General features: G+C 38.1%; 1 protein-coding gene across 11 annotated transcripts in view; it reads right to left on the bottom strand.

Moving 5' to 3' along the window:
- Positions 1–3,735: 3,735 nt before the first annotated feature.
- Ccdc77 (coiled-coil domain containing 77) overlaps positions 3,736–26,280 on the bottom strand; it is a 51,438-nt gene continuing 28,893 nt past the window's right edge. For 8 of the 11 annotated variants that reach the window (XM_046459907.2, XM_046459910.2, XM_046459906.2 and 5 more), the window contains 9 exons: positions 22,279–22,421; positions 17,223–17,319; positions 15,291–15,363; positions 13,072–13,163; positions 11,795–11,943; positions 7,461–7,833; positions 5,806–5,931; positions 5,557–5,709; positions 3,736–4,533 (listed from right to left, as the gene is read on the bottom strand). In XM_046459907.2, the coding sequence (XP_046315863.1) occupies positions 4,387–4,533; positions 5,557–5,709; positions 5,806–5,931; positions 7,461–7,833; positions 11,795–11,943; positions 13,072–13,163; positions 15,291–15,363; positions 17,223–17,319; positions 22,279–22,421 (1,353 nt within the window). In that variant the 3' untranslated portion in view covers positions 3,736–4,386. The remainder of the gene's footprint in view (positions 4,534–5,556; positions 5,710–5,805; positions 5,932–7,460; positions 7,834–11,794; positions 11,944–13,071; positions 13,164–15,290; positions 15,364–17,222; positions 17,320–22,278; positions 22,422–26,280) is intronic. The other 3 variants (XM_046459913.2, XM_046459915.2, XM_046459916.2) reach the window with 2 other exon arrangements.

Here is a 26,280-nt window from a genome sequence, read left to right as displayed (position 1 = left end):
ATATGTTAATAATTTGAAATCTCTATATTCCTAACTTTTCTCCTGACTCCCATATCCATATTCCTAAACTTGTTGGAAATCTACTTGTTCTCATACACTGATTTTTTTTTTTTTTTTTTGGTGGGGGTGGTTACCAGGGATTAAACTCAGGGGCACTTGATCACTGAGCAACATCCCCAGCCCTATTTCATATTTTATTTAGAGACAGGGTCTCACTGGATTTCTTAATGCCTAATTTTTTGCTGAGGCTGGCTTTGAACTCAAGATTCTCCTGTCTCAGCCTCCTGAGCTGCTGGGATTACAGGTGTGTGCCACCACGCCTAGCTCTCACACACACTGAATTTCAGTTAATGCTGTTACTATAACATGGTTCTCCAAACTGGAAACTTTGGAGTTAAAAAAAAAAAAGGCTGGGGATGTAGCTTAGTTGGCAGAGGACTTGCCTAGGATACGCAGAGGTCCTCCTGGGTTCAATCCCCAGGGAAGTTAAAACATCAACAAAAACTAAACCAAAACAAACAAAACACAAAGGCTTTGGTGTCAGAAAGTATCTTTTCCCCTAACCCTCACATCTCATCTATCACAAAGATCCCATTTCCATTCTTTTGTTTCTCAAATCTGTCCCTTCCTCTCTATTCTCAATGTCTTTCTTTAGTTTACCCTTGAATTTCTCTCTTGGATAAAGACAGTAGCCATCTTCTCTCTGATCCTGTATGCAGTGAGTGGTAACAGTACAATCTGCTGCATTGCAAATATTACAGTAAATCTTGGTAGCCCAAGTAGTGTGGTGTGGGTGGAGAGGCAGTGAGAATCACAAGACTGGACCCAAAATAACAGCCAGAGGCTATTTTATGTTGTGAAAAATCACATACATTTTATGGATAAAAAGGTGACATTGCTAAGTTACTCATGTATATAGGCTAAAAGAGAAATTTTAAAAGGCAAAGCAGATGACACTGATGGCTGCTTTCAGATCTTTTGTACCATCTTTTTCATTGTTCCTATAGATACAGCAATAAATCCTGGTAGTGATTACACATTACTCTGGTCTGCAGTACAAAGAATTCCTAGGAAATAAACATCTCACAGATTTATTATTGCATGATGCTTCTCGTCCATCCCTAATTTTTAAGAAAGTGAGTTTGTATTTCCAATTTTCGTTTTACACGTTAATTGTTACCACCAGCTGTTTCAAATTTTGGCTATTCCCCCCCCCCCCCCTTTTTTTTGCTTTTTTGTTGTAGTTTTGTTTTCTGAGATGGGGTCTTGCTATGTTGCACAGGCCAGCCACAAACTCTTGGGCTCAAGCCATTCTCCCATCTGTCTTGGAGTAGTAGGTACTAGAGGCACATACCACCATGCCTGGCTCCTCACCCCATTTTAAAGTAAACCCAAATGTTTTCAATTGATGCAAAAGTCTTGAATTTAAGAATTGCATAATTGTATTTATTGAAATTTCATACAACTTCTAATGTACATTGCATACTGTCTCCTGTTCTTGCAATTCCCCACTGTTCTTTTTTGCCTTTGCATGTTATTTCTCCTCTACCTAGAATGCCCAGATTGATTCTAAATTCACTTCCTTTTTCCCCCTGGTACTGGAGATTGAATCCAGGAGTGCTCTAATGGGCTACAACCCCATTCTATTATTAATTCTAATACATGGTCTCCCTAAATTGCCTTGAACTTATGATCTTCCGCCTCGGCTTCCCAAGTAGTTTGGGTTACAGGGTGCACCACCATATCTGGCTTGAATTTACTTTTTTTATTTGGTACCAGGGATTAAACTCAGGGGTGCTTAACCACTGAGCCACATCCCCAGTCCTTTTTATTTTTTGAGAAAGGGGTAGGTTTAGAACCTCACTTAGTTCTGAGGCTGGCTTTGAACTTATGATCCTTTCCCCCCACTTTTGGTACCAAGGATTGAACCCAGGGCACTTAACCACTGAGCCACATCCACAGCCTTTTTAAAAAAATATTTTGAGACAGGGTCTTGCTGAGTTGCTTAGGGCCTTGCTAAATTGCTAAGGCTGGCTTTGAACTTGTGATCCTGTTCCAGCCACCTGAACCACTGCAATTACAGGTGTGAGCCATCACGCCTGGCCTTGAATTCACTTTTATGATTCTGCTTGAGCCAGGCATGGTCACACACACCTGAAATCCCAGCAGTTTAGGAGGCTGAGGCCAAGGATTGTAAATCTGAGGTCAGCCTCAGCAACAGGGAGACCCTGTTTCAAAATAAAAAATAAAAAGGACTAGGGATTTAGCTCAGTGCCCCTGTGTTCAAACCCCAGTACCAAAACAACAGTAGCAACAACAAAGCAAAACAAAACAAAAAATGGAAAGATTCTGCTCAAAGATACCTCCTTGAGTCATCTTCTCTGCTGCTTCTATCCTATGCACCTATAGCACTGCTTTTCATTCATTACTAACTTGGGCTTTTTATTTTTACCATCACCACCAACCATTGGAGAACAAAGACTGTTTCAGTGTTTTTATTTATTTTTTTGTACTAGGGATTTAACCTAAGGGTGCTTTACCACTGAGCTATATCCCCAGCCCTTTTTAAACTTTTGAGATGGGGTCTTGCTAAGTTGCTGAGCTAGCCTTATAGACATGTGCATGTGCCACCATGCCCAGTTTTAGGTTTTTTTTTTAAAGAGGGAGGGAGAGAGAGAATTTTAATATTTATTTTTTAGTTTTCAGCGGACACCCACATCTTTGTTTGTATGTGGTGCTGAGGATCAAACCCGGGCTGCACGCATGCCAGGCGAGCGCACTACCGCTTGAGCCACATCCCCAGCCCCAGTTTTAGGGTTTTTATACAGAAGAACCAGCACATTTCTAATACCATAATAATCATTTTTATTTTATTTTTTCTGGTACTGGGGATTTAACCAAAGCGTGTTTTACCAATGAGCTTTTTAATTTTGAGACAGGGATTATAGGTGTACACCACCATGTCTGGCTTAAGATTTTGAATGAAGGAATGAATGGTATTAACTACATCTTGGAACCTAAATGACAATGGTAAACAACTGGTAGAAATTAAAGCCAAAATATTGATAATATTTAACCACAATTGAATGTACTATATGCTAGGCACCAGACTGAGTAATTCATGTATATGTATTTTTAAAAACTGACATATAATACCATCAGCTCCAGAGGCTGAGACAGGAGGATCCCAAGTTCAAAGCCAGCCTCAGCAATGGTGAGGTGCTTAGCAACTCAGTGAGACCTTATCTTAATACAAAATAAGGTTGAGTTCAATCCCTGAAACCCAACAACAAAAAAACCTGACATATAACTCACATACCATAAAATTCACCCTCGTATTAAAGTACACAGTAATTTAGCTAAAAATGGGTAAAGTTGCTGGGCACAATGATGCATGCCTATAATCTCAGCAGCTTGGAAGGCTGAAGCAAGAGGATCACAACAGAAGCCAGCCTCAGCAACTAAGTAAGGCCCTAAGCAAAATAAGGGTTGGGATGTGGTTCAGTGGTTAAGCATCCCTGAATTCAATACTCAGTGCAAAAAAAAAAAAGAAAGTTTTAGTGTCATTGCCCTTGTACTCTTCTTACTACCTCCAATACCAGATGATTTCGAGATTTAATTTGGAAAAACTTGTACAAAACAGCAGAGGCCAGGGAACAAGAAAGCACTTTTGAGATAAATGAGACATTAAAAAAATATAAACATGGGTTTAACAAGACATATAGAAAACTCAAATATTTTTGATTACTTATTTTATTGAAAATAGTTAATTTGAAATATATACATTATTTAAAAAATGTTATTGATACAATGTCAAACTTTTCATAAAGGATCATTTCAGTCTCACTCCTGCCAAAGTGGCACCTCTATTTTTCTATAATCATTTGCCTAAGAGTAGGGTCTCTACTGCCCTCTGGTGGTAATTCAGGAGATGCTCATGATGGAAAAATTCCAAAGTTCCATAGCTGAGTAGTGCAAATTTGCCGAGTGCTGCAGCTTTCTCTGCCTAGGAGGAAGGCAACTTTAATGAATGTCTTTATTCCTTTAGAAAGTGTTCTTCCTAATGACACTCAGCCAAGTTCTTAGCAAAAAACACTTTCTCCTAAATTTTCATCTTTGTTTTAAAAAACAAAACCTGTTAAAACAAACAGGAGAAATAATGTGGGAAAGCCTCAGAGTAATTCAGGCTATAATCCAGACTTCCCAAAAGGTTAACAGGAGAGTGAAAATTACGAATAAGGCTTAGTATACAAGATAAGCTTTTTAGTGCTCCGATTCTTCACTTTGTCTTTATAAAAACGGATACTCCAGTCAACTGTAAGTCTTTTTGGGAGCAGATAACCTTTTCCTAGATTTCAGGAAGCTGACCGCCTCTGAAAGTAGACATCAACAGAGCCTAAGTTCATTCTCCAGACCGAACACTTTGGATTTGATGTTCTTCAGTTCTCCTTGTATCTTGTGTGCCCGTCTATTGCTGTCTCGGACCTCACACAGAATGGCAAGGTCCTGGTTTGCCCGGGTATTAATTGTTGCCTAAAGATTTGAAAAAAGAAGAAACAATTATGGCATAAGACAGGGAAGAGATTTCAAAGAGTCATAAAGAGCAGACTGTGCTGAATGGCATCTTTTTATGGGATATTTAGTACACAGAATAAATTCAATTCTTAGTTTTTCAGTAAAGGCAAGAGATTATTTCCCATACAACAGTAGAGAAGCCTTGAAAAAAGAGTGCAGTAAACAAAAATGGGTAAAAAGAAGCGATCTATATAAACAACATTATTGGTAAATCTGCTAAAGAATAAGAGGAAACACCTCCTCTTTTTTTATTATTAACCTTGTTCAGAACATAGTTATCATTTTGGATATATGGATGACTAGTTAAATCTCTAAGAAGGCTCTTGATGCAACTTGGCTTCTAAAAAGCTCTGTCTGGGAAAATTACTTTATTAATTACTCACTTTTCCCATTTGTCCAACAGACATAATTCTTTAAATTTACTTCATGAATTGGGAGGGATGACAATTTCTTTTGTTTCTTTTTTTTTTTTGGCGGGGGGGGGGGTACTGGGGATTAAACTCAGGGGCACTTAACCACTGAGCCCAATTTTGTATTTTATTTAGAGACGGGGTCTCACTGAGTTGTTTAGCACCTTGCTGCTGTTGGCTTTAAACTCAGGATTCTCCTGCCTCAGCCTCCTGAGCTGCTGGGATTATGGCGTGTACCACAAGGGATGATAATTTCTAAGTTTTGTTTAGATAGAAGTATTAATGATACAGCCATTCAATTATTTCAGTCTATTTTGGTTTCCTCTGTAGTGTGTACTTGTTGAACTGATTTTCAGGGAGACTAGAAGGGTGGTGATCCTAGTGTCTACCAGCAGGGAAATGGCACATCTTTCTTTCTTTTTTTTTTTTTTTTGTGGTGCTGGGGATTGAACCCAGGGCCTTATGGAAGCTAAGCACATGCCCTACCACTGAGCTACAATGGAGCCCTCATGATCATGTTCCTACACTTCTTACCCTTTCTCTTTTGTGGTAATTCAGGACCAGAGATTACCTTATAGAGCATTTGCTCCAAGTCTTTCAGTCTCTGTCGGAGAACCTTGATATCTGTCTTAAAGCCTTCTACTTCCAACATACGTCTGTGCTCTAAGGCCTCATAGCGTTTTGTCATTATCTGTAAACGCTTACTCATCTTGTTAGAGCGATCCTATATATGGAGAATAGGAAGGCATTTAAGAGGAAGGAAGCATTCCCCAGTCACCTACACTTCCCACTCCATTTTAAGTGGCAGAGAATTTTGTACCTTGAAGATCTCTCTCCTCACTCCCTCCTCCTCTCGAATTTTGGCAAGTTCTTCTTCTAGAGCAATGCACTGCTCTTGGTACATGTTGGACAACTTTTTCTCTTGTGCCAACTTATCCTTTAGGGACTGCAGGTTGAAAGGACAAAAAGCATTAATACTAAGTTCTACAAATTAGATGATTCAGTTAGCACTTAGGTAATGAAAGAAAAGAAAGAAGGGATTTATAGAAATACAAAATGAGTTAAGGAACAAGATGGCAAGGAACCTTAGAGAACATATGGAAACCTACAATTTCTTTTTTATTTTTTGGATGGAGACTGAATTAAGGACCTTAAGCGTGCTAAGCAAGTTGCTCTACCATGGAGCCACATTCCCAGCTCCAAACTTCCAATTTCTAGATTACTTTTTTAGCCCCTTTTTGAAAGTGTATATAGAAATCCTTTAAAACAAAGACAAATGGGGTCACATAATGGAGCTCAGAATTTGTCCCAAATAAAATGTTACAATACATGTTTTGGGCCACGCTTCTGAAGATCTTCTTCAAAGAGGAAAAAACATTAACTAACAACAATAACATGTTTTTATATGTGTTTCATTGAATAGCAAAATGACCTTTTAAAAACTTTAAATAGAGTTTGGTGCAGTAATGTATACTTGTAGTTCCAGCTACTCAGGAGGCTAAGGCAGGAGGATTACTTAAAGCCCAAGGGTTCAAGGTCAACCTGGGTAATATAGTGAAGCTATCTCAAAAACAAAACAAAAAAATCTTAAATCAGATGTTACTTACGTAAACACAATCCTTAGAAGACAACGGTTGGCACTGAGTTCATATTTTTTACCCATGACCTATCTGCCCACTCTTGTAAGCTTCTTGCCTATCATTTCCTCCTTGCTTAATCTTCTACAACCATGATATCTTTCCTCTTCCTTGAATGTACCTGAAGGCCTTTAAACTTCTTCTCCCTTTGCCTGGAATGCTCCTTCCCTAGGTCTCCTTGGCAAGCTTAGTTCCATATTACAGGTTTCAGCAGAAACAATCAGACATAAGAGTGTCCCTGTGCTCCCCTTCTGAAATGGGCTTCCAGTGATTATATGCAATCTTCATTTAATTCTCTATTCCTTAATATCTATCACTTTTTATAATCTATAATTTTCTTGCTTATTTGCTATTGTTTGTTTTTTTCATTAAATATAAACACCAAGCCTGGTGTGGTACACACACCTGTGATCCCAGTGACTTGGGAGGCTAAGGCAGGAAGACCGCAAGTTGGAGGCTAACCTCAGCAACTTGGTGAGACCCTCAGCAACTTAGCAAGACCCTGTGATAAAGCACTCCTGAGTTCAATCCCCAGCACCTAAACAAAATAAAGTGGCATGGAGATGTAGTTCAGTGGTAGTGCCCTTGGGTTCAATCATCAGTACTGAAAAAAAAAACAACCAGTAAACACCACATGGACAGATCTTGTCTAGCCTATGTACTGCTGTAGCCACAAAGTCTAGCCCATTTGTTAATGATCAGCTATTTTTGGCTGCTGCTACCCCAGCTTCCTTGACTGAATGGATTATATATGATAATATGTAGGTTCTTTGTAATTCTCTGAGTTCTTGTGGTGTTCTAGAAAAATAAACATTTCTCTAAGGTATCAGGACATTACCTTAATATATTCATTTTGGGTATGATGACTGTCATGTAAAACTGGCATAACTTTTCCAATTTTATCATCTTTCTTCTTATTCTGCATCCTGTATTGCTTAATCTTTGACATCAACTGATCTTTTTCAAGCATCCATGTCTTCTCTTTAGTTTGGTTTTCAAATCTCAATTTCAAAAAGTCTTTGGTGCTCTCATAGAGCAGTTCTTGGGTATGATGGAGACTATGAAAGAGAGGACAAGCATGGACATGAAAATGCTTATATATTGGGGACTGGGGATGTGGTTCAAGCGGTAGTGCGCTCGCCTGGCATGCGTGCGGCCCGGGTTCGATCCTCAGCACCACATACAAACAAAGATGTTGTGTCCGCCGAGAACTAAAAAATAAATATTAAAAATTCTTAAAAAAAAAAAAAAAAAAAGAAAATGCTTATATAGTACATCTGAAATATAGGGTTATTCCAAAAAGGAAGACAATGGTTCTTTTCCAATTGTACAATATATGAATTTTGTAAAATATCAGCAGTCTTAAAACCACACTTTTTCTGATCATTGGCAACCTTATTTTTTTAACCAGGGATCGAACCCAGGGGTGCTCTACCACTGAGCCGCATCATCAGCCCTTTTCATTTTTTATTTTGAGAGAGGGTCTTACCAAGTTGTGTAGGGCCTGGCTAAGTTGCTGAGGCTGGCTTTGAACTTGAGATCCTCCTGAGCTGCTGGGATTATGGGTGTGTGCCACCATGCCATTTTACTGGGTAAGGGTAATGTATCTACCCGTGCTCCCAGGTTAGCCTTTATAAACTTTCTCTATGAAGTCATCTCAAATACTTAAGTCCATTTTAATTTCCCATTTCTTATTTTTTAAAAAACTTTTTTAAACTTTATTTTATTAGTTTACTTATTTTTGTGTGTGGTGCTGAGGATTGAACCCAATGCCTCACATATGATAGGCAAGTGCTCTACCACTGAGCCACAATCCCAGCTCTCTTATTATTAATTTTAATATATACCTTGTCTCATAATTCAACACTTGTTTTTATATATATATATATATATATATATATATATATATATATATATATATATATATATATATATGATTTTAAATATCAACCTGCAGGATGTTCCCCAAAGTATATACCTTATTTATAATGTATTTTTATGCTACTATGAATAGATTTGCAAGAATACTATCAACTACTAGACATATACAGGCACTACATAGATTCCTGATAACTATTCTCAAGATTTAGAAATTGAAAAATGATGTTTGTAGTTTTGAAAATGAATATCCCTGCCAGCATGGTGATGCACACCAGTAATCGCAGCAACTTGGGAAGCTGAGGCAGGAAGATCACAAGTTTGAGGCCAGCCTCACAAACTCCTGGGTTCAATCCCCAGTAAACAACTCCCCAGAAATCCCTGGAAATCAGCAACTCATTAATTTAACACCACCACCTAGAAAAATTCTATACTAAATGATTCAATTACCTACAAGAATATTAAGTACCATGCAGCAATAACTAGTTTTCCAATGAAAACCTATTGTTATATTCACTTAATTCTTTTTATGATTAACAGGGTACACAGATAAGAGGAAAATGATAGCACAGTGCCAGGCACAAAGTAAAGCAAATGTAACCAGATGAATATATATACGTATTAGGGTATATGTGTGTACACAAACAGAGAGAAAAAAGAAAAAAAAGTAAACACACGGGGATAGACTGAGTCAGTTACCACAAGGATCTCTCCTGTTTTCAGTGAGTAATTTTATTCTATTTTACATTATATTCTCAATTACAAATTAGGAAAGTATTGTCCAGTTAATATACAATGATTTGAGAGTGACACCCAAAGGACAATCATTAATAACCTAGGATTTTAGGCTATTCAATAACCTTAGAATGATCTATCTAGGGCTGGGGTTGTAGCTCAGTGGTAGAGTACCTGCCTAGCATGTGTGAGGCACTGGGTTCGATCCTCAGCACCACATCCGCATAAAAATAAAATAAAATAAAGGTATTATGTCCATTTACAAAAAAAAAAAAAAAAAAAAAAAAAGATCTATCTAATGGACAAAATTGACCAAGCTTATATATGCAAATAATGCTAAACCAAATTACAAATTATGGGCTGGAGTTGTGGCTCAGTGGAAGAGTATTTGCCTAGCATGTATGAAGCCCTGGGTTTGATCCCTAGCACAGAAAAAAAAATTTTTTTTTAATATATATATTTTTTTAGTTGTAGATGGACCAAATTCCTTTATTTATTTATCTTTATATGGTGCTGAGGATGGAATCCAGGCCTCACACATGCTAGGCAAGCGCTCTACCACTGAGCCACAGCCCCAGACCCCAGAAGAAAATTTTTTAAAAAGATGTTTAATGTAGAAAAGAAATGGCAAGGTGCAACTTGTGTATGGCTACTGTGTACACAGGGTAGGACACAGGCTATATATCAAGACCTGAGGAAACAAAAGACAATCTACTATGAGGTGATAAGTCATTATGGAGGCACAGTAATCATTATGGGAACGTGGAAAGGAAGAACTTAATTTGGCCTGGATGTCCTCAGAGAAGGAGTGACAATGCTTATTATCAAGGTGCCTGCTATATAAACAAGAGTTATTAGTCTGGCTGAAGCACAATGTGAACTAAAGCAAGAGGGAAGGAGTTGAAGCTCAAAGATTAATTTGATGTTAGACAGTGGAGTCCCTAAGAATTTATGCTTTATAATACAGTAAATGGGAGAACTATCAAATGTGGTTTTTATTTATTTTATCTTTTCTTTTATGGGACTAGGGATTGAGCTGCAAGGCCTTGTGTATGCTAGACAAGCATTCGACCATTGAGTTATAATACCCAGAACTTCTTAAAAATCTTATTTTGCGATAGCATCTCACAAAGTTGTTAAGGCTGGCCTTGAACTTGCAATCTTCTTGCCCCAGCCTCCTGAGTAACTGGGACTATAAGTGTGTGCCACTATACCTGGTTCAAATGTTTTTAAGCAGTTGATAACTCCTAATAGAGGAATTAATTCATAAGGAAGGTTATAAAATACAAAGAGAAAAGTGATAGGAAGAATAGTTAGATTATTACAAGAATTTAAACAATACAATTGAATCAACAGAAATGAAAAGCAGAGAATTTCTTTTCTTTTTTTTTTCTTTCTTTTTTTTGGTACGGGGGATTGAACCCAGGGGCACTTTATCACTGAGCTTCATCCCCAGCCCAGTCCTTTTATATTTTGAGACAGGGTCTTGCTAAATTGCCCAGGCTGTCCTTGAACTTGCAATCCTTCTGCCTCAGCCTCTCAAATAGCTGGGATTACAGGAGTACACCACCATGCCTAGCCAGAGAATGAAGTTAGAAGACTTGTTGTCTTCTAAATATATGGTTTGTAATTAAGAAATGAGACCTGGGAGTTGAGGATGATCCTGAGGTTTCAAGGTTGGCAAACTAGATGGATGTAATGATATGAAATTAAATGGGAAAAAGAATGAATTAGTAAGTTTGAGGTTGGGGAGGGAGGATTTATTGAGAGACATAAATAGTTTGGTTTCAGTAGTGGTAAATTTGAGGTGTTCAAACATACTCAACAAAGGATGTCTTTTTTTTTTTTTTAATACTTTTAGTTGTAGATGGACACAATATCTTTATTTTTTTATGTGGTGCTGGGAATTGAACTCAGTGGCTCACACATGCAATGTAAGTGCTCTACCACTGAGCCACAACCCCAGGCCTAATTTTTTTAAATTTCTCCCCCCCTTTCTTTTTAACCTTTATTTTATTTTTATGTGGTGCCGGGGATAGAACCCAGTGCCTCACACATGCTAGGCAAGTGCTCGACCACTGAGCCACAACCTTGGCCCCCAAAGGATATCTTTATGACACAATCTGGCCACTGGAACTAAACAAAAGACTAAAGATGGTTAAATCAAAGAACAAGAGAGCTGGGTGTGGATTTGGTGGTGTACATCTGTAATTCCAGAGGCTTAGAAGGCTGAAGCAGGAGGATCCCAAGTTCTAGGCCAGTCTTAGCAATTTAGCAAAGCCCTAAGCAACTTAGTGAGACCCTGTATCAAAATAAAAAATTAATAGGGCTGAGGATGTACCTCAGTGGCAAAGCTCCTCTGGGCTCAATCCCCAGTACAGATGCTACAGTACAGAACTGTTGGATTTTTTTGAGTGCTGGGGATCATAAAACCAGGGCCTTGTGCATGTCAGGCAAGCACATTACCATTTAGTTATGTCTCCAGCCCAAGAATTGTTAACTTTTAAGCTACTCAGAAAAACAGGACACCTGTTAGGTACATGTTTCTTGAGCATTCACCTTTTGGTTAGTTCTTTAATTTTGTCCTGATTTCTCTGGTGCTGAACTTGTATCTCCTCGATGCGAATCCGTCTGTCCTCCATGAGCCCTTCGACTTGTTCTCTAGAAAACTTGGTCTGCTCTTTTAGCTGCACCTGCAGTGCTTCCACCTAGACAGGCGACAGGGGTGAGGGATCCACTCCTGTGTGCACTTAGTTCATAACACTAAAAAAAAAAAAGCCTTTCCCAGAAAGAAAGCTAAAGTAAAACAAACCTAAAGCACAGCAGCAAAACAAACAGGAGAAAAGTCTCAACTCTAATCTCTTTATTCATGTCTTATAAAGTGAGGTTAGGCTACAGAAGAGCAGACTCTTTGTCTACACTAAAGCCCATATCTACATCACACAGAGAAGGCAACAAAATTTTATTTCCCCAACCCTATCTTGCCTTTTCACTGTCTCCCTTTTAAGAGGTACTGCATGCATAGAAACAGAATGACTCTTGAGTTTTTGATTTAAAAAAATAGAGCAAAAGGAATGTAATGTAATTTCCTTCTCTGATTCTGAAAATACTGGCCAAAGGTAGAAACTGTCATTTAAATCAATGGGAGAAGGATAGAAACTTCAGTGCAATAAGATAAAAGATGACACCAAAGGACATATAATTACCAGGTAACAAGAAAATGATTTATTACTTTCCTAGACTTTAGAACTCATGAACTAAATAAATGGATATAACTGCAAATGTTGATCTGTCAGCACAGAAAAACTTCCTTCTATAATTCTCTTGTGTTCCTCCTAGGCCAACCACAAACTGAATTCTTACTTTAAGACGGTTTTGTTGGGTAGAGCTTAGTAATATGAACTGAAGGTTTAGAGAAGTACTTCTAGAATGTTCAAATAGAGAATAATGGTTTTAAACTATAAACACTTAGAAGAGCCGGGCACAGTGGCACATGCCTGTAATCCCAGAGGCTCGGGAGGCTTAGGCAGGAGGATCATGAGTTCAAAGCTAGCCTCAGCAAAAGCAAGGTACTGAGCAACTCAGTGAGACCCTGTCTCTAAATAAAATACGAAATAGGGCTGGGGATGTGGCTCAGTAGTCAAGTGCTCCTGAGTTTAATCCCTGGTACCCGCCAATAAGCACTTAGAAATTAGGAAAACCTCAATTTTTTAAATCACATGATGCCTAAATAAAACCCATGTGAAATGAAAGACTTGCATGATACTGAAGGAACATTTTACAAAGCTAAACGTGTGGACAGAAATCATCTTGGTCTGCCAAAATAAATCCGTTACCTGTAGGATGAGTGTTTCTATGTCTCCTTGGTAATGCTCAGAACCGTATTCCTTCTCTCTTATTGATGATCTTTTTTTTTCTTCTTTAGAATCTAAATTAGAAAACAAATATCCATCAACAAGACTACTCAACTTTTCTTTCTGCTATTTAATTTTCAACATTACAAAAAGAAAAAGTTTCAGCATTATCCATGCAGAGGAGTTCAGTTTCTTTTACCTATTACAGAAAGAAAGGAAGGCAAAGGAAAACACACAATACTTATAATGCTTATTTTTTCAAGTGGGAATTTCTGTAAGTAAACTCTATAGGAGTTCTCCTAGATAATCAGATTTACCTTTCAGCAGAATCAACTACTAATGTTCCTTTGCATTGCGTTTTTTTTTTTTTTTTTTTGGTACTAGGGATTGAACCCAGGCATGTTCTACCACTGAGTTACATCCCTAGTTCTTTTTATTTTGTTCATATTATTGATTGACTGATTATACTAGAGATTGAACCCAGAGGCACTTAACCACTGAGCCACATCCTCAGACCTTTTTATTTTTTATTTCAAGACAGGGTCTCACTAAGTTGCGTAGGGCCTCACTAAATTCCTGAGGCTGTCCTTGAATTGCCTCAGCCTCCCAAGTTGCTGGGATTACAGGCATATACCACCAGGCTCAGCTGTCTACTTTCTTAGTGAGATCTTACTTAATCAGAATGCATAAGGAATAAGAAAAACTAAATTCAAATATTTTGGTTATGACATATTAAACTTCAAAACACAAAGTTATTGTTTTAATTTTTTAATTATATATTTTTTTAGTTGTAGATGGACACAATACCTTTATTTTATTTTATTGTTATGAGGTACTGAGGATTAAACCTAGTGCCTCACGAATGCTAGGCCAATGCTCTATCACTGAGCTGCAACCGCAGCTCCAAGTTATTTTTAAAATAAGCAACACTATGGGCTAGGGTTGTAGCTCAGTGGTAGAGTGCTTGCCTAGCATGTGCAAGGAACTGGATTCCATTCTCAGTACTGTAGATAAATAAATAGATAGATAAATAAATAAATGAACAAAGGTCCATTGACAACCAAATAAAAGCAACACTAGTACATACACACAATGGAAGATCACTCAGCCATAAAGAAGGATGAAATTATGGCATTTGCCAGTAAATGGATGGAACTGGAGACTATTATGCTAAGTGAAATGGGCCAATTCCAAAAAAACCAAAGGCTGAATATTCTCTCTGATATGTGGATGCTAACTCACAATAAGGTGGGGTTGGGGGAGAATAGAAATTCACTGGATTAGACAAAGGGGAATGAAGGGAAGGAGGAAGGATGGGATAAGGAGAGACAATAGAATGAACCGGACATAACTTTCTTATGTTCTTATATGAATATACAACCAATGTAAATCCACATCATGTAGCTACAACCAGAAAAATGGGAAGTTATATTCCATGTGTGTATATCAAAATACATCCTACTGTCATGCATAACTAAAAATACTAAAAAATTTAAAAATAAAATAAAATAAAATAAGCAATACTAAAAATTACACTGAGGGGGCTGGGATTGTGGCTCAGTGGTAGAGTGCTCACCTGGCACGTGCGAGGCCCTGGGTTCGATCCTCAGCACCACATAAAAAATTAAAAAATAAAGTATTAAAAGTATTAAAAAAGTATTAAAAGTATTAAAAAAAATTACACTGAGGTTGCCAGAGCCTGGGAAGTATATACAAAGGAAAACAGATGCAGGGGTATTGCTGGATCAGAGGATGATTTCTAATGTTCAAAAGCAAAGTGGGATAACTATGGTTGATGGCAATCAATTGTATATTTCAAAACAGCCAATGCAGAAGATTTTAAATGTTCCCAAAACTAAGAAATGATAGGTGATTTATATGTTGATTTTTTCTGATCTGATCACTATACATCACATACATTATTGAAATGCCACTCTGTGCTCCATAAATATATATCCATAAATATATATATGATTGTTATGTATCAATTTAAAAAATATTAAAACAAAGAATAAAAGAAAATATGCACTGAATAAAGTGCAGATTCTTAGATGATTCAAGAAACTCGGTAAGATCTTAGATCACCAGAGGCATCATTATGAACACCAATTATCACTTGTTTAGTAGGAGAAATTTCAAATTATTTGTGCTGTGATTTTTAATTCTGCATCAATGAGACTTTCTAATAACATGGTTGTTACCTGGTTTAGGAGCTGAAGAATCATTCTGTTCACATACACCAGCAGCCTGAATAGTGTTTTGAAAAATGCTGACCTAAAGAACCAAAAAAGGATAAGTAGCTTTCCTGTAAGTGTGAAATTTTACTTTTTAGCCTTAATTCTGCCGATTCCACACTATTTTTATATTAAATTTGTCAAAACTGAATAATTATGTAATAAGGATGTTTTGCATGTGAGAGGCAACACAAAGTTTTTTTAGATAAAACCTAGTGTTGATATAAACTAAAAAATAAAATTATAGGGATATTTCACAAAACATGCTTAAAAAGGGGGCTCTTTTACAAGGGCCTTTAAAGAAAGTAATAGAAATATTACATATTACAGAAATATTCATATGTAAATATAAGTAAAAACGCTAATGAGAAATTACCTATGAAAAGTGAAAAAAAGGAACCGGGCACAGTGGTTCCAGTGACTTGGGAGGCAAAAGCAGCAGATCAGGTTCAAGGCCAGTTAGGCAACTTAGGGAGACCCTGTTTCAAAATAAAATAAAAAGAACTGGGGTTGTAGTTGAGTGGCAAAACATCCCTGGGTTCAATCCCCAGTATAGGGGAAAAAAAAAAAAAAAAGTGAAAAAATGGAAACAGTAAATAGTATATACATACATGTAAACATTTCTTTCTTTTTTTTTTTTTTTTGCAGTGCTGAGAACTCGGAACCTCCTGCATGCAAGGCAAGTACTTTATCACTGAGATCTATCTCCAGTCCAGTCCTATACAAATACTTCTTTTTGTAAAATTTTGTTTTTTGGTACTGGAGTTTGAACCCAGGGACGCTTTACCACTGAGCTACATCCCAGCCTTTTTTTACAATTTTTTTATTTTGAAACAGGTCTCACTAAATTGCTTAGGACCTTGCTAAGCTGCTAAGGCTGGCCTTGAACTTTCGATCCTCCTGCCTCAGCCTCCCAAATCACTGGGATTATAGGCATGTGCCACCATCCAGGCTCCCACATAAACATTTCTATAAGAATGGAAAAAAGAACTGGAAGCATATATACCAAACTATTTTTTTTTTTTTGGTACTGGGGATTGAACCCAGGGGAACTTGAAAACTCAAGCTGCGTCCCCAGCTCTTTATATTTTGAGACAGGGTCTTGCTAAGTTGCTTTGGCTGGCCTTCAACTTGCAATCCTCTTGGCCTCCTGAGTTGCTAGAAATTACAGGTGTGCTCCACCATGCCCTGCTATATTAAACTATTAATAATGGGGGCTGGGGATATAGCTCAGTTGGTAGTGTGCTTGCCTCACATGCACAAGGTCCTGGGTTTAATCCCCAGCACAACAAACAAACAAACAAAACTATTAATAATGGTTCATTTCTGGGTTAGAGGATTAGGGGAAACTGTCATTTTTATATGATAGATCTCTGTACTGTTTTGTTTTCTTCTTAATTTTTTTTTTAGTTGTTGATAGATCTTTATTATCTACATGTGGTGCTGAGAATCGAACCCAGTGCCTCACACATACCAGGCCAAGTGCCCCAGTCCCAGCCCTCTGTACTGTTTTTTAATAAATACCATGTATTACATTTGTAATCAGTATAAATCAAGATTTTTAAAAATCTTAAATACTGAAACTTTCTTTCCACAAAGTCTGCCCATTTTCCTCTTTAAAATATCTACCCCTCTGGGCTTTATGTTTCTTTCTCTCTTTTGTGATGCTGGGGATAGAAACCAGGGCCTCATGTATGCATGCTAATCAAGCATTCTACAATGGCTTTAGGTTTCTAAATGGGGAAATGGAGTAAACAACGCTACTTCCCAAGGTTTCTGAAGGAAAATGCTTTGCAAACTTAGGTCAACACGGTACTATACTGGTTAACTACTCTCCATAAGTTTTCTTTAGCAAGTGCTGAATTACTGACCCCCATTCAACACCCAAAGATTACTTACTTTGTGGGGAGGCTCCTTATAAAAATAGGTCACTTCTCCAGTGTCCGTTTCCACAAGAGCCAAGAGATTCTGAATCTTTTTCTTGTCTTCTAGTTCTCTGCAATTGTCACAGAAAATTAGCACACATATGGATCCCAAGTAAGTAACCTTTTCTGTTTCAAGGATCTCCCTTCTGACTTGTTTTTAAAACAGTAATCTCAAATTAAAATTAAATAAGACTTACCTAGACCTCAGCTATAGTTAAGACACCAGGTATTTTTATCTAGGAAGTCAGAGATGAGGGATAGAAAATAATTTCTCAGCTGGTCTTAGACAGTAACTCGTGGATGGAGAGGTGCACTGCCTAGATCCTTTTCTTCAGTACTGATGGGCTCATTCCCCGACTGCCAGGAATGTTGCCCACAGATGATTCACAGTAGAATCTCTCCAGAACTGCCCTCAGCCAAGGGGAACTACTTCACTGACTCATGCCTCCCATTCCTCAGGGATGGCCCACATCCAATACCTGGTCAATGAGGGAGTATAAACACCCAATCTCCTTGCCTTGGAGACCTGTGTGGTGTTGGCTGAGATGTGCTGTAACTGAATCACAGTGGAAATTCTCCATCTGTCCAATTAGGCTTTTTCCTTATTTCCTCAGAGGTGGTTATTCCTTAGAGCACTCCCCCAAAAACTTCCTGCAAGCAAATCTTCATTGTGCAGTTTGTTTCCCAGGGAACCCAAACTGATACCAGACAGCTGACAGCAGATCTGCACCAAGGAAGCAAACTCTAAAGAGGGACTTCAGAGCTAGTGATATGGAGACAGTTCATAGAACAAAGTGTTCCTAGGAGAAAGAGCAAGATAGATGGGGAGTTAACAAGGTACAGCTTAAATAATCAAGATAACCAAAGATGGAGAAGAGGCCAAGGGCTGTGCTCCATAAGAAGTCATAACCTTGGGTGCTTTTTTCCAGACTATTAGCTGAAGAAGAGGCTGGATCTCCTAGAAGGCAAAGACCTGTGACACTACAGCAAGTGTACAAGGTAAATGATTGCCCCCAATTCTTCACCACAAGGCCTGAAGTCATTCATTCAAGTAGTTACACCAGGGTAAAAAGAATACCCTGGCACTTCAAGGATTGCTGTATATATGGTCTGAGGTGACACTGATACCTGGTTAATGTGAAACATCACCATAGCACAAGGCATATGGGGACCATGGGATAAATAGAATTTTGGTGCAGCTCACAGTGGTTCTAATAGATTCACAGATCCAATCAACAGACACTTTCCCAGTTACCAAATATATAAATATACATCCTTGGTAGTTGGTAGAACCTCCAAATTTGTTTCTTGGCTTCTGGGGTCAGAAGCCTTTGACACCATACTCAGTCAAGATGGTAAAAAGACTTAAACAATGCAAAGAGGAGAGCCTTATCAACCCCTCATTTCATTCATTAGTATGACTTATACAAAAGAAGTTTGGATTCTGGAGAATAATAGCAGATTCTAACCAGGTAACTTCCAATTTCAATCACTGTGACAGATGTAGTATCTTTGCTAGAGCAGATTAATGTGATCTGAGGTACATAGAATGTGGCCACTGATAAAGGTGAATGCATTCTTTTCCATCCCTCCAAGGACCAAAAGCAGTTCACATTCATGTGAGGTGGGCAAGAGTATACTTTTATAGTCTTTCCCTAGTGCCATGTTAACTCCTTTGATCTTTGTCAGTACAGTATAAAAGGATCTGGTTATGGTCATTCCACAGATCACATTTTTTTCACTATGGATAATATATTAAGTTAGAAAGCATGGAAAAGAGATAGCAAATGCACTGAAATCCCTAGTAAGATAAGTGTGTTCCAGAGGATTGGAGATAAACATGACAAAGACATTAGTAAAGATTTTAGAGAATGTGATCTCACATGCCAGAACAATCCCTCCAAAGTAAAAGACAAAATTATTGAACCTTATAGCTACTACCATCAAGAAGGAAATGGAATGCCTGAAAGGCCTTGGAGACACATATTCTATACTTTGGGATACTGTTCTAACCCATGTATAAAGTAACATGAAAAGTGAGCTTTCAGTATGGCCAGGGCAGAAAGGAGGTTCTGCATTGGGTCAAAACTTTGGTACAAGCAACTCAGGTCATATGACCTGAAAGATCTTATAGTACCTGTGGTTACAACAGGAATCATGAGGAGTTTTGGTTGACCTTATTATAAGAATCACAATAGATCCTCTCAGAATCTGGAGCAAGACCATACCATCTAGAAGTAAAGAATTAGAACATTTTGAAAAGCAGCTTTTGTCATGCTACTAGATCCTGTCAAGATGAAGTGCTTAACTATGGGATATCCAGAAACCACACAGCTAACTCCTTTTAAAATGATGCTGGGGCTGGGGATGAGGTTCAGTGGTAGAGTACCTGCCTAGAATGCATGAGGCCATGGGTTCAATCCCCAGTATCACAAACAGACCCACAAAAGATGGTAGGAGCTAGGCATGGTAATGCACACCCATAATTCCCAGCAAATTGGGGAGGCCCAGGCAGAAGGATTTCAAGTTCAAAGCCAGCCTCAGCAACTTAAGGAGACCCTCAGCAATTTAGTGAGACCCTGTCACAAACAAAAAATAAAAAGGCGGCTGGGGTTGTAGCTCAGTGGTAGAGCACTTGCCTAGCATGTGTGAGGTACTGGGTTCCATTGTCAGAACCGCATATAAATATCAGTGATAAAGTGCCCCTGGGTTCAAGCCCTAGTACTAAAATAATGATGATAATGATGGTGGAGACGGGGACTGGATATCTACATGCAAAGAATGATACTGGACTTTCAATATCATCTATAAAATATATTCAAAGCTGGGTGCAGTGATGCACGCCTATAATCCCAGTGGCTTAGGAAGCTGAGGCAGGAGGATTACGAGTTCAAAGCCAGCTTCAATAACTTGGTGAGACCTTGACTCTAAATAAAACAGAAAAAGGACAGGGGATGTTCTCAGTGGTTAAGTGCTTTTGAGTTCAATCCCAGATACCAAAAAAAAAAAAAAGGCTGGAGATGTGGCTCAGCGGTTAGGCACTCCTGGGTTCAATCTCTAATGCCAAAAAAATAAAAAAATAAATAAAATAAAAAAATAAATTTTACTCAAATGGATCAAACATCCAAATGTAAGTGTTAAGGCTATGAAATTCCTAGAAGAAAATCTAGAGGAAAAGCTTTTGATATTGGATTTGGCAGTGGTTTCTTGTATAAACCAAAAGCAGAAATAACTAAAAAATAAATAAATAAATTGGACTACAACAAATTTAAAACTTTTGTGCATCAAAGGATGCCAATAAGAGAGTAAAAAGGCAATCTACAGAATTGGAGAAAATATTAGCAAATTATGAATCCAATAAGGGTTTGGTATCCAGAACATATAAAGAACTTCTACAACCCAACAATGACAACAAAACAACCCAATTAAAAAATGGACAATGGCTGGGTGCAGTGGCACACGACTGTAATCCCAGAAGCTTAGGAAGTGGAGGCAAGAGGATTGTGAGTTTAAAGCTAGCCTCAGCAATTTACCGAGGTGCTAAGCAGCACAGTCAGACTCTGTCTCTAAATAAAATACAAAATAGGGCTGAGAATGTGGCTCAGTGGTTGAGTGCCCCTGAGTTCAATCCCCAGTAACCCCCGCCCCCCCAAAAAATGGGCTAGGGACATGAACTGACATTTCTTCAGAGATATAAAAATAGCCAATAAACACATGAAAAAATGCTCAACATTGTCATTAAGGAAGTGAAAACAAAATCATAATGAAATACTTACTCATATCCATTAAGATGGCAACTGTCAAAAATATTAGAAAATGGGGCTAGGGATGGGGCTGGAGCTCAGTGATAGAGCGCTTGCCTAGCATTATGTGAGGCACTGGATTCAAGCCTCAGCACCACATAAAAATCAAACAAACAAACAAACAAACAAATAAATAAATAAAATAAAGATACTGTGTATATCTATAACTAAAAATATCAGAAAATATTGCCAGGCATGGTTTCACATGCCTATAATCCTAGCAAATTCAGGAGGCTGAGGCTGGAGGATGTCAAGTTCAAAGTAAGCCTCAGCAACTGAGTGAAGCCCTAAGCAACTTAGTAAGATCCTATCTCAAAATTAAAAAAAAAAAAGGGAGGGGGCATTGGGGAATTGGGGATGTGGCTCAGTGGTTAAGCATCCCTAGGTTTAATCCCTGGTACCAAAAAACAAAACAAGACAAATATTAACAAATGTAGGCAAGGATGTAAAGAAATTAGAACCCATGTGTATTATTAGTAGGAATGTAAACTGGCATAGCCACTATGGAGAACAGAATGGCAGTTCCTCAAAAAATGTAAAACAGAATTACCAAATAATTCTGTAATGCCATTTCTGGATATATACCCATAAGCACTGAAAGCAAGGTCTTGAAGAATTGCTAAGTTGCTAAGACTGGCTTTGAACTTGTGATTCTTCTGTCTCAGCCTCCCCAGCCACTAGGATCATAACAGGTGTGTGCCACCATGCCCTGCTTGAAATGGTATATTTTATTGGGGGTGGGGAGGAGAGAAGTACACTGTAGAGGATGCCATAGTGCACTGCTTAAATGTACCTTTTAGAATCAAGATAACCATCTCCCAGGAGCCAACTCCTTCTCAAGAACTGTGCTTGGGAGAAGGGGGCTGCTTCTCCCAAGTTTATGCCCTCTCCTTAAAGCAACCTGCATTCAATGACTGGTCAATATGGAGATATAAAAGTCTGAATCCTCTGCCTCTGAAAGGCCACCCTAGCCTTAGAGCTCCCTGTTGGGATGGCTTTTTTATCAATATATCACAGTTCAAATTCTCTCATAGATAGTATATGTCAAAATATCTGCTAAGAGATATTACTCCTGAGAATCTCCCCAGTAATTGGTCTGCAGGCAAATCTCCATCTCAGTTTGTTTCCTAACGAATATAATCTAAGAGAATAATTGCAGATACATTTATCATTTTAAATGTAATTTAGAGTTACAACTCCAACAATTCCCCTTAAGCTACTTGGTACCTGATTCTCAGTCGGTCATTTTCAGAGTACAGGCGTAAAACATGTTCCCGTTCTTGGAAGAGACAGACCTGCATATCACTCAGAGCTTTCTGCAATTCAGCAATCTCTTCATCCTTCTGCTGTAAATCCCATTCAAGTCTATGCTGCAAAAAGGAAAGAAAACAACAAATAATAAGGTAATCAAAAAGATATTGTGTCTAAAAGAAGTTATTACTTTTTTTTTTTTTTTTTTTTTGGTACTGGGGACTGAACCCAGGGTTACTTTACCACTGAGCTACAACATCAGCAATTTTGTTTTTATAGACAGGGTCTTGCTAAGTTACTAAAGTTCTTGCTAACTTGAGGGCTGGTTTTGAATTTGTGATCCTCCTGTCTTAGCTTCCTGAGTCACTAGGATTATAGGCATCACTACCACAGCTCACTTAAGATGGTTCTTTTTGAATAAAAATCTAATTTTATTGAACACAGAATAGACGGATTTTCAAATTAATTATTTTTGCTTTTTGATTATTGCTTTTCCAAGTCATGATGATCTCTGGTAAAACTTACCAAATGGAGCTGGGCATGCTGCCACATGCCTGCAATCCCAGCAATGGGAGGCTGAGGCAAGAGGATTGTAAGTTCAAGGCCAACCTCAGCAATTTGGCAAGACCCTAAGCAACTCAGTAAGACCGACCCTGTCTCAAAATAAAAAATAAAAAGGGTTGGGGATGTGGCTCAATAGCTAAGCACCCCTGGGTTCAGTCACCGGTGCCAAAACAAAAACAAAAAAACCTTAATGAGTAAATGGTACTATACAAACATATTTATTCTTGGCAAAATTTTAGCTAATTATACATTCTTAAATAAATACATGTAAATCTAGAGAAAATATTTGTAATTGGACAATTAGTGCATGGTAAGTACATCATTTAAGCTATTTATAGAAAATAGATTAAACTCTATATCTTAAAGCACAGGTATAAATTTGCATTTTATGCAAAAATTCAAGTTTTACTTATTCTTACATTGATTGGTAGGAGTTTCTATCAGTAACTTAAAAGGCAAGCAAATACTTTTTTTTTTTGGTACTGGGAGTTGAACCCAGGGGTGCTTAACCACTTAGCCACATCCTCAGCCCTTTTTATTATTTTTTTATTACAAGACTGGATCTCAATAAGTTGCTTTAGGGCCTCATTCAGTTGCTGAAGCTGGCTTTGAACTTGTGATCCTCCTGTCTCAGCATCCCAAGCCAGTGAAATACAGGCATGTGCCACCATGCCCAGCAATATATTAATTATTTTTGCCTTTTGATTATTGCTTTTCCAAGTCATGATGATCTCTGGTAAAACTTACCAAATGGATTTCTGTTTCTTTAACAGCAACAAAAAAGATCAGGTACTAACCATCTTACGACACAGTGTTTAATAAGTATATTTAATTTATTTATTTTTACAGTGCTGGGGAATTGAACTCAGGGCCTTATGCATACTAATTCTCTACCATTTAAGTATATCCTCAGTCCTAAGCATATTTTATTTATATAAATCTTCTAGTAGGAAATAGAGAATTTGTTCTTTTACTTAGAAGAAGGCTACATAAATAGTTATCAAATTTACCTGTATAGCTTACCTACATTTCCATACTAGAAATGCTCCAAAAAGAACTTAAAAATGTTACAATTCCTTTTTTTTCCCTTTTTCAATGATGGGGATCAAACCCAGGGCCTACTATACACAAAGAATGCATCCTACCACTGAACTAAACCCCAGTCCTTAAAGTGTCAATGTCTCCTTTGACATGCTTTTGTCTTGATTCTGCCTATGCTTTATTAATGATTCCACATCATTACCTCCGTTTTCATAAATTTTCTTTAGAACACTCATCAATCTCTCTTTTGGGGCTATTTATAGTTTTTTAGAACACTCATCAATCTCTCTTTAGGGTCTGCATCAGTTTCACAGGAGGGCTTTTTTTACTCTCTTCAAAATGAGGCAGGAAGTTCTACCAAGTGTTTTGGGTATGTTTTGTTTCTACATGATAACTATGTCAGCTGGGTGTAATCCCCAGCAACTAGTGAGGCTGAGGCAGGAGGATCCCAAGTTTAAGACCAGCCTCAGCAAAGCAAGAATCTGTCTCAAATTTTTTCAAAAAGGGAGTTGGGGCTGGGGCTGTAGCTCAGTGGCAAAGTGCCTGCCTAGCATGTGTGAGGTACTGGGTTCAATCCTTAGCACCACATAAAAATAAACAAAATAAAGGCATTCTGTCCATCTACAATTACAAAAAACAAAAAAATAAAATAAACATTAAAAAAAGGGGGGGGGGATTTGGGGATGTGGCTCAATGGTTAAGCACCCTGGGTTCAAAACCCAGTACCAAATAAATAAATAGGTCTGGAGATATAGTTCAGTGGTAAAGTGCCCCTGAGATCAATCCCCAGTAATAAAACAACAAAACAAAAACTAGTATCAAGTCTTGCCCTCCAGAGAAATGGATTTCAAGAGGTTGCTTACAATCATGGACTAACTTTTCCCATTTAGACTCTTTTTAAAGTTTTTCTTGGTACTAGGGAGTGAACCCAGAAGTGCTCAACCACTGAGTTACATCCCTGGTCCAAACTGCTGAGGCTGGCTTTGAATTTGCAGGATTACAGGCATGTGCCACCATACCAGCTCCCATTAGACTCTTTTTTTTTTTTTTCAATTTTTTTATTAGTTGCTCAAAACATTACAATGATCTTGACATATCATACATTTGATTCAAATGGGGTGTGAATTCTTATTTTTCCACGTGTACAGATTGCAGTATCACATTGGTTATACAACCACGTTTATACATACAGCCATATTAGTGTCTATTGTGTTCTGCTACCCTTCCTATCCCCCTCCCTTCCCCTCCCCTCCCATCACCTCTCTCTACCCACTCTACTGTGACACTTTTCTCTCTTTTTTCTTCCCCCTCACACCACACCTCACATGTAATTTTGCATAACAATGAGGGTCTCCTTCCATCTTCCTTGCAATTCCCCTTCTCTCTCCCATTCCCACGCACCTCTCGTCCCTATTTAATGGTAATCTTCTTCTCATGCTCTTCCTCCCTGCTCTTTTTTGAGTCGCCCCCCCTTATATCAAGAAGACATTCGGCATTTGCTCCTTAGGGATTGGCTAGCTTCACTCAGCACAATCTGCTCTAATGCCATCCATTTCCCTGCAAATGTCTTGATTTTGTTATTTTTTAGTGCTGAGTAATATTCCATTGTGTATAAATACCACATTTTTTTTTACCCATTCATCTATTGAAGGGCATCTGGTTTGATTCCACAGTCTAGCTATTGTGAATTATGCTGCTATGAACACTGATGTAGCTCTGTCCCTGTAGTATGCTCTTTTAAGGTCTTTTGGGTATAGTCCGAGAAGGGGAATAGCTGGTCAAAAGGTGGTTCCTTTCCCAGCTTTCCAAGAAATCTCCATACTGCTTTCCAAATTGGCTGCACCAATTTGCAGTCCCACCAGCAATGTACAAGTGTACCCTTTTCCCCACATCCTCGCCAGTACTTATTATTGTTTGACGTCATAATGGCTACCATTCTTACTGGAGTGAGATGGTATCTTAGAGTGGTTTTAATTTGCATTTCTCTGATTGCTAGAGATGGTGAGCATTTTTTCGTATATTTGTTGATTGATTGTATATCCTCCTCTGAGAAGTGTCTGTTCAGATCCTTGGCCCATTTGTTGATTGGGTTATTTGTTTTCTTGTTGTTTAATTTTTTGAGTTCTTTGTATACTCTGGAGATTAGAGCTCTATCTGAAGTGTGAGGGGTAAATATTTGTTTCCAGGATGTTAGGCTCCCTATTTACCTCTCTTATTGTTTCTCCTGCTGAGAGAAAGCTTTTTAGTTTAAGTATGTCCCATTTGTTGACTCTTTTTTTTTCTTTTTGAGAGAGAGAGAGAGTTTTTTTAATATTTATTTTTTAGTTTTCGGCGGACACAACATCTTTGTTTGTATGTGGTGCTGAGGATCGA

The sequence above is a fragment of the Marmota monax genome, unplaced genomic scaffold, assembly GCF_021218885.2.
Source record: "Marmota monax isolate L192 unplaced genomic scaffold, Marmota_monax_Labrador192_F-V1.1 WCK01_AAM20220418_F8-fsc00163, whole genome shotgun sequence".
NCBI lineage: Eukaryota > Metazoa > Chordata > Mammalia > Rodentia > Sciuridae > Marmota > Marmota monax.
Note: the sequence above shows the minus strand (reverse complement) of the source record. Positions and strands in the feature narration are given on the sequence as shown.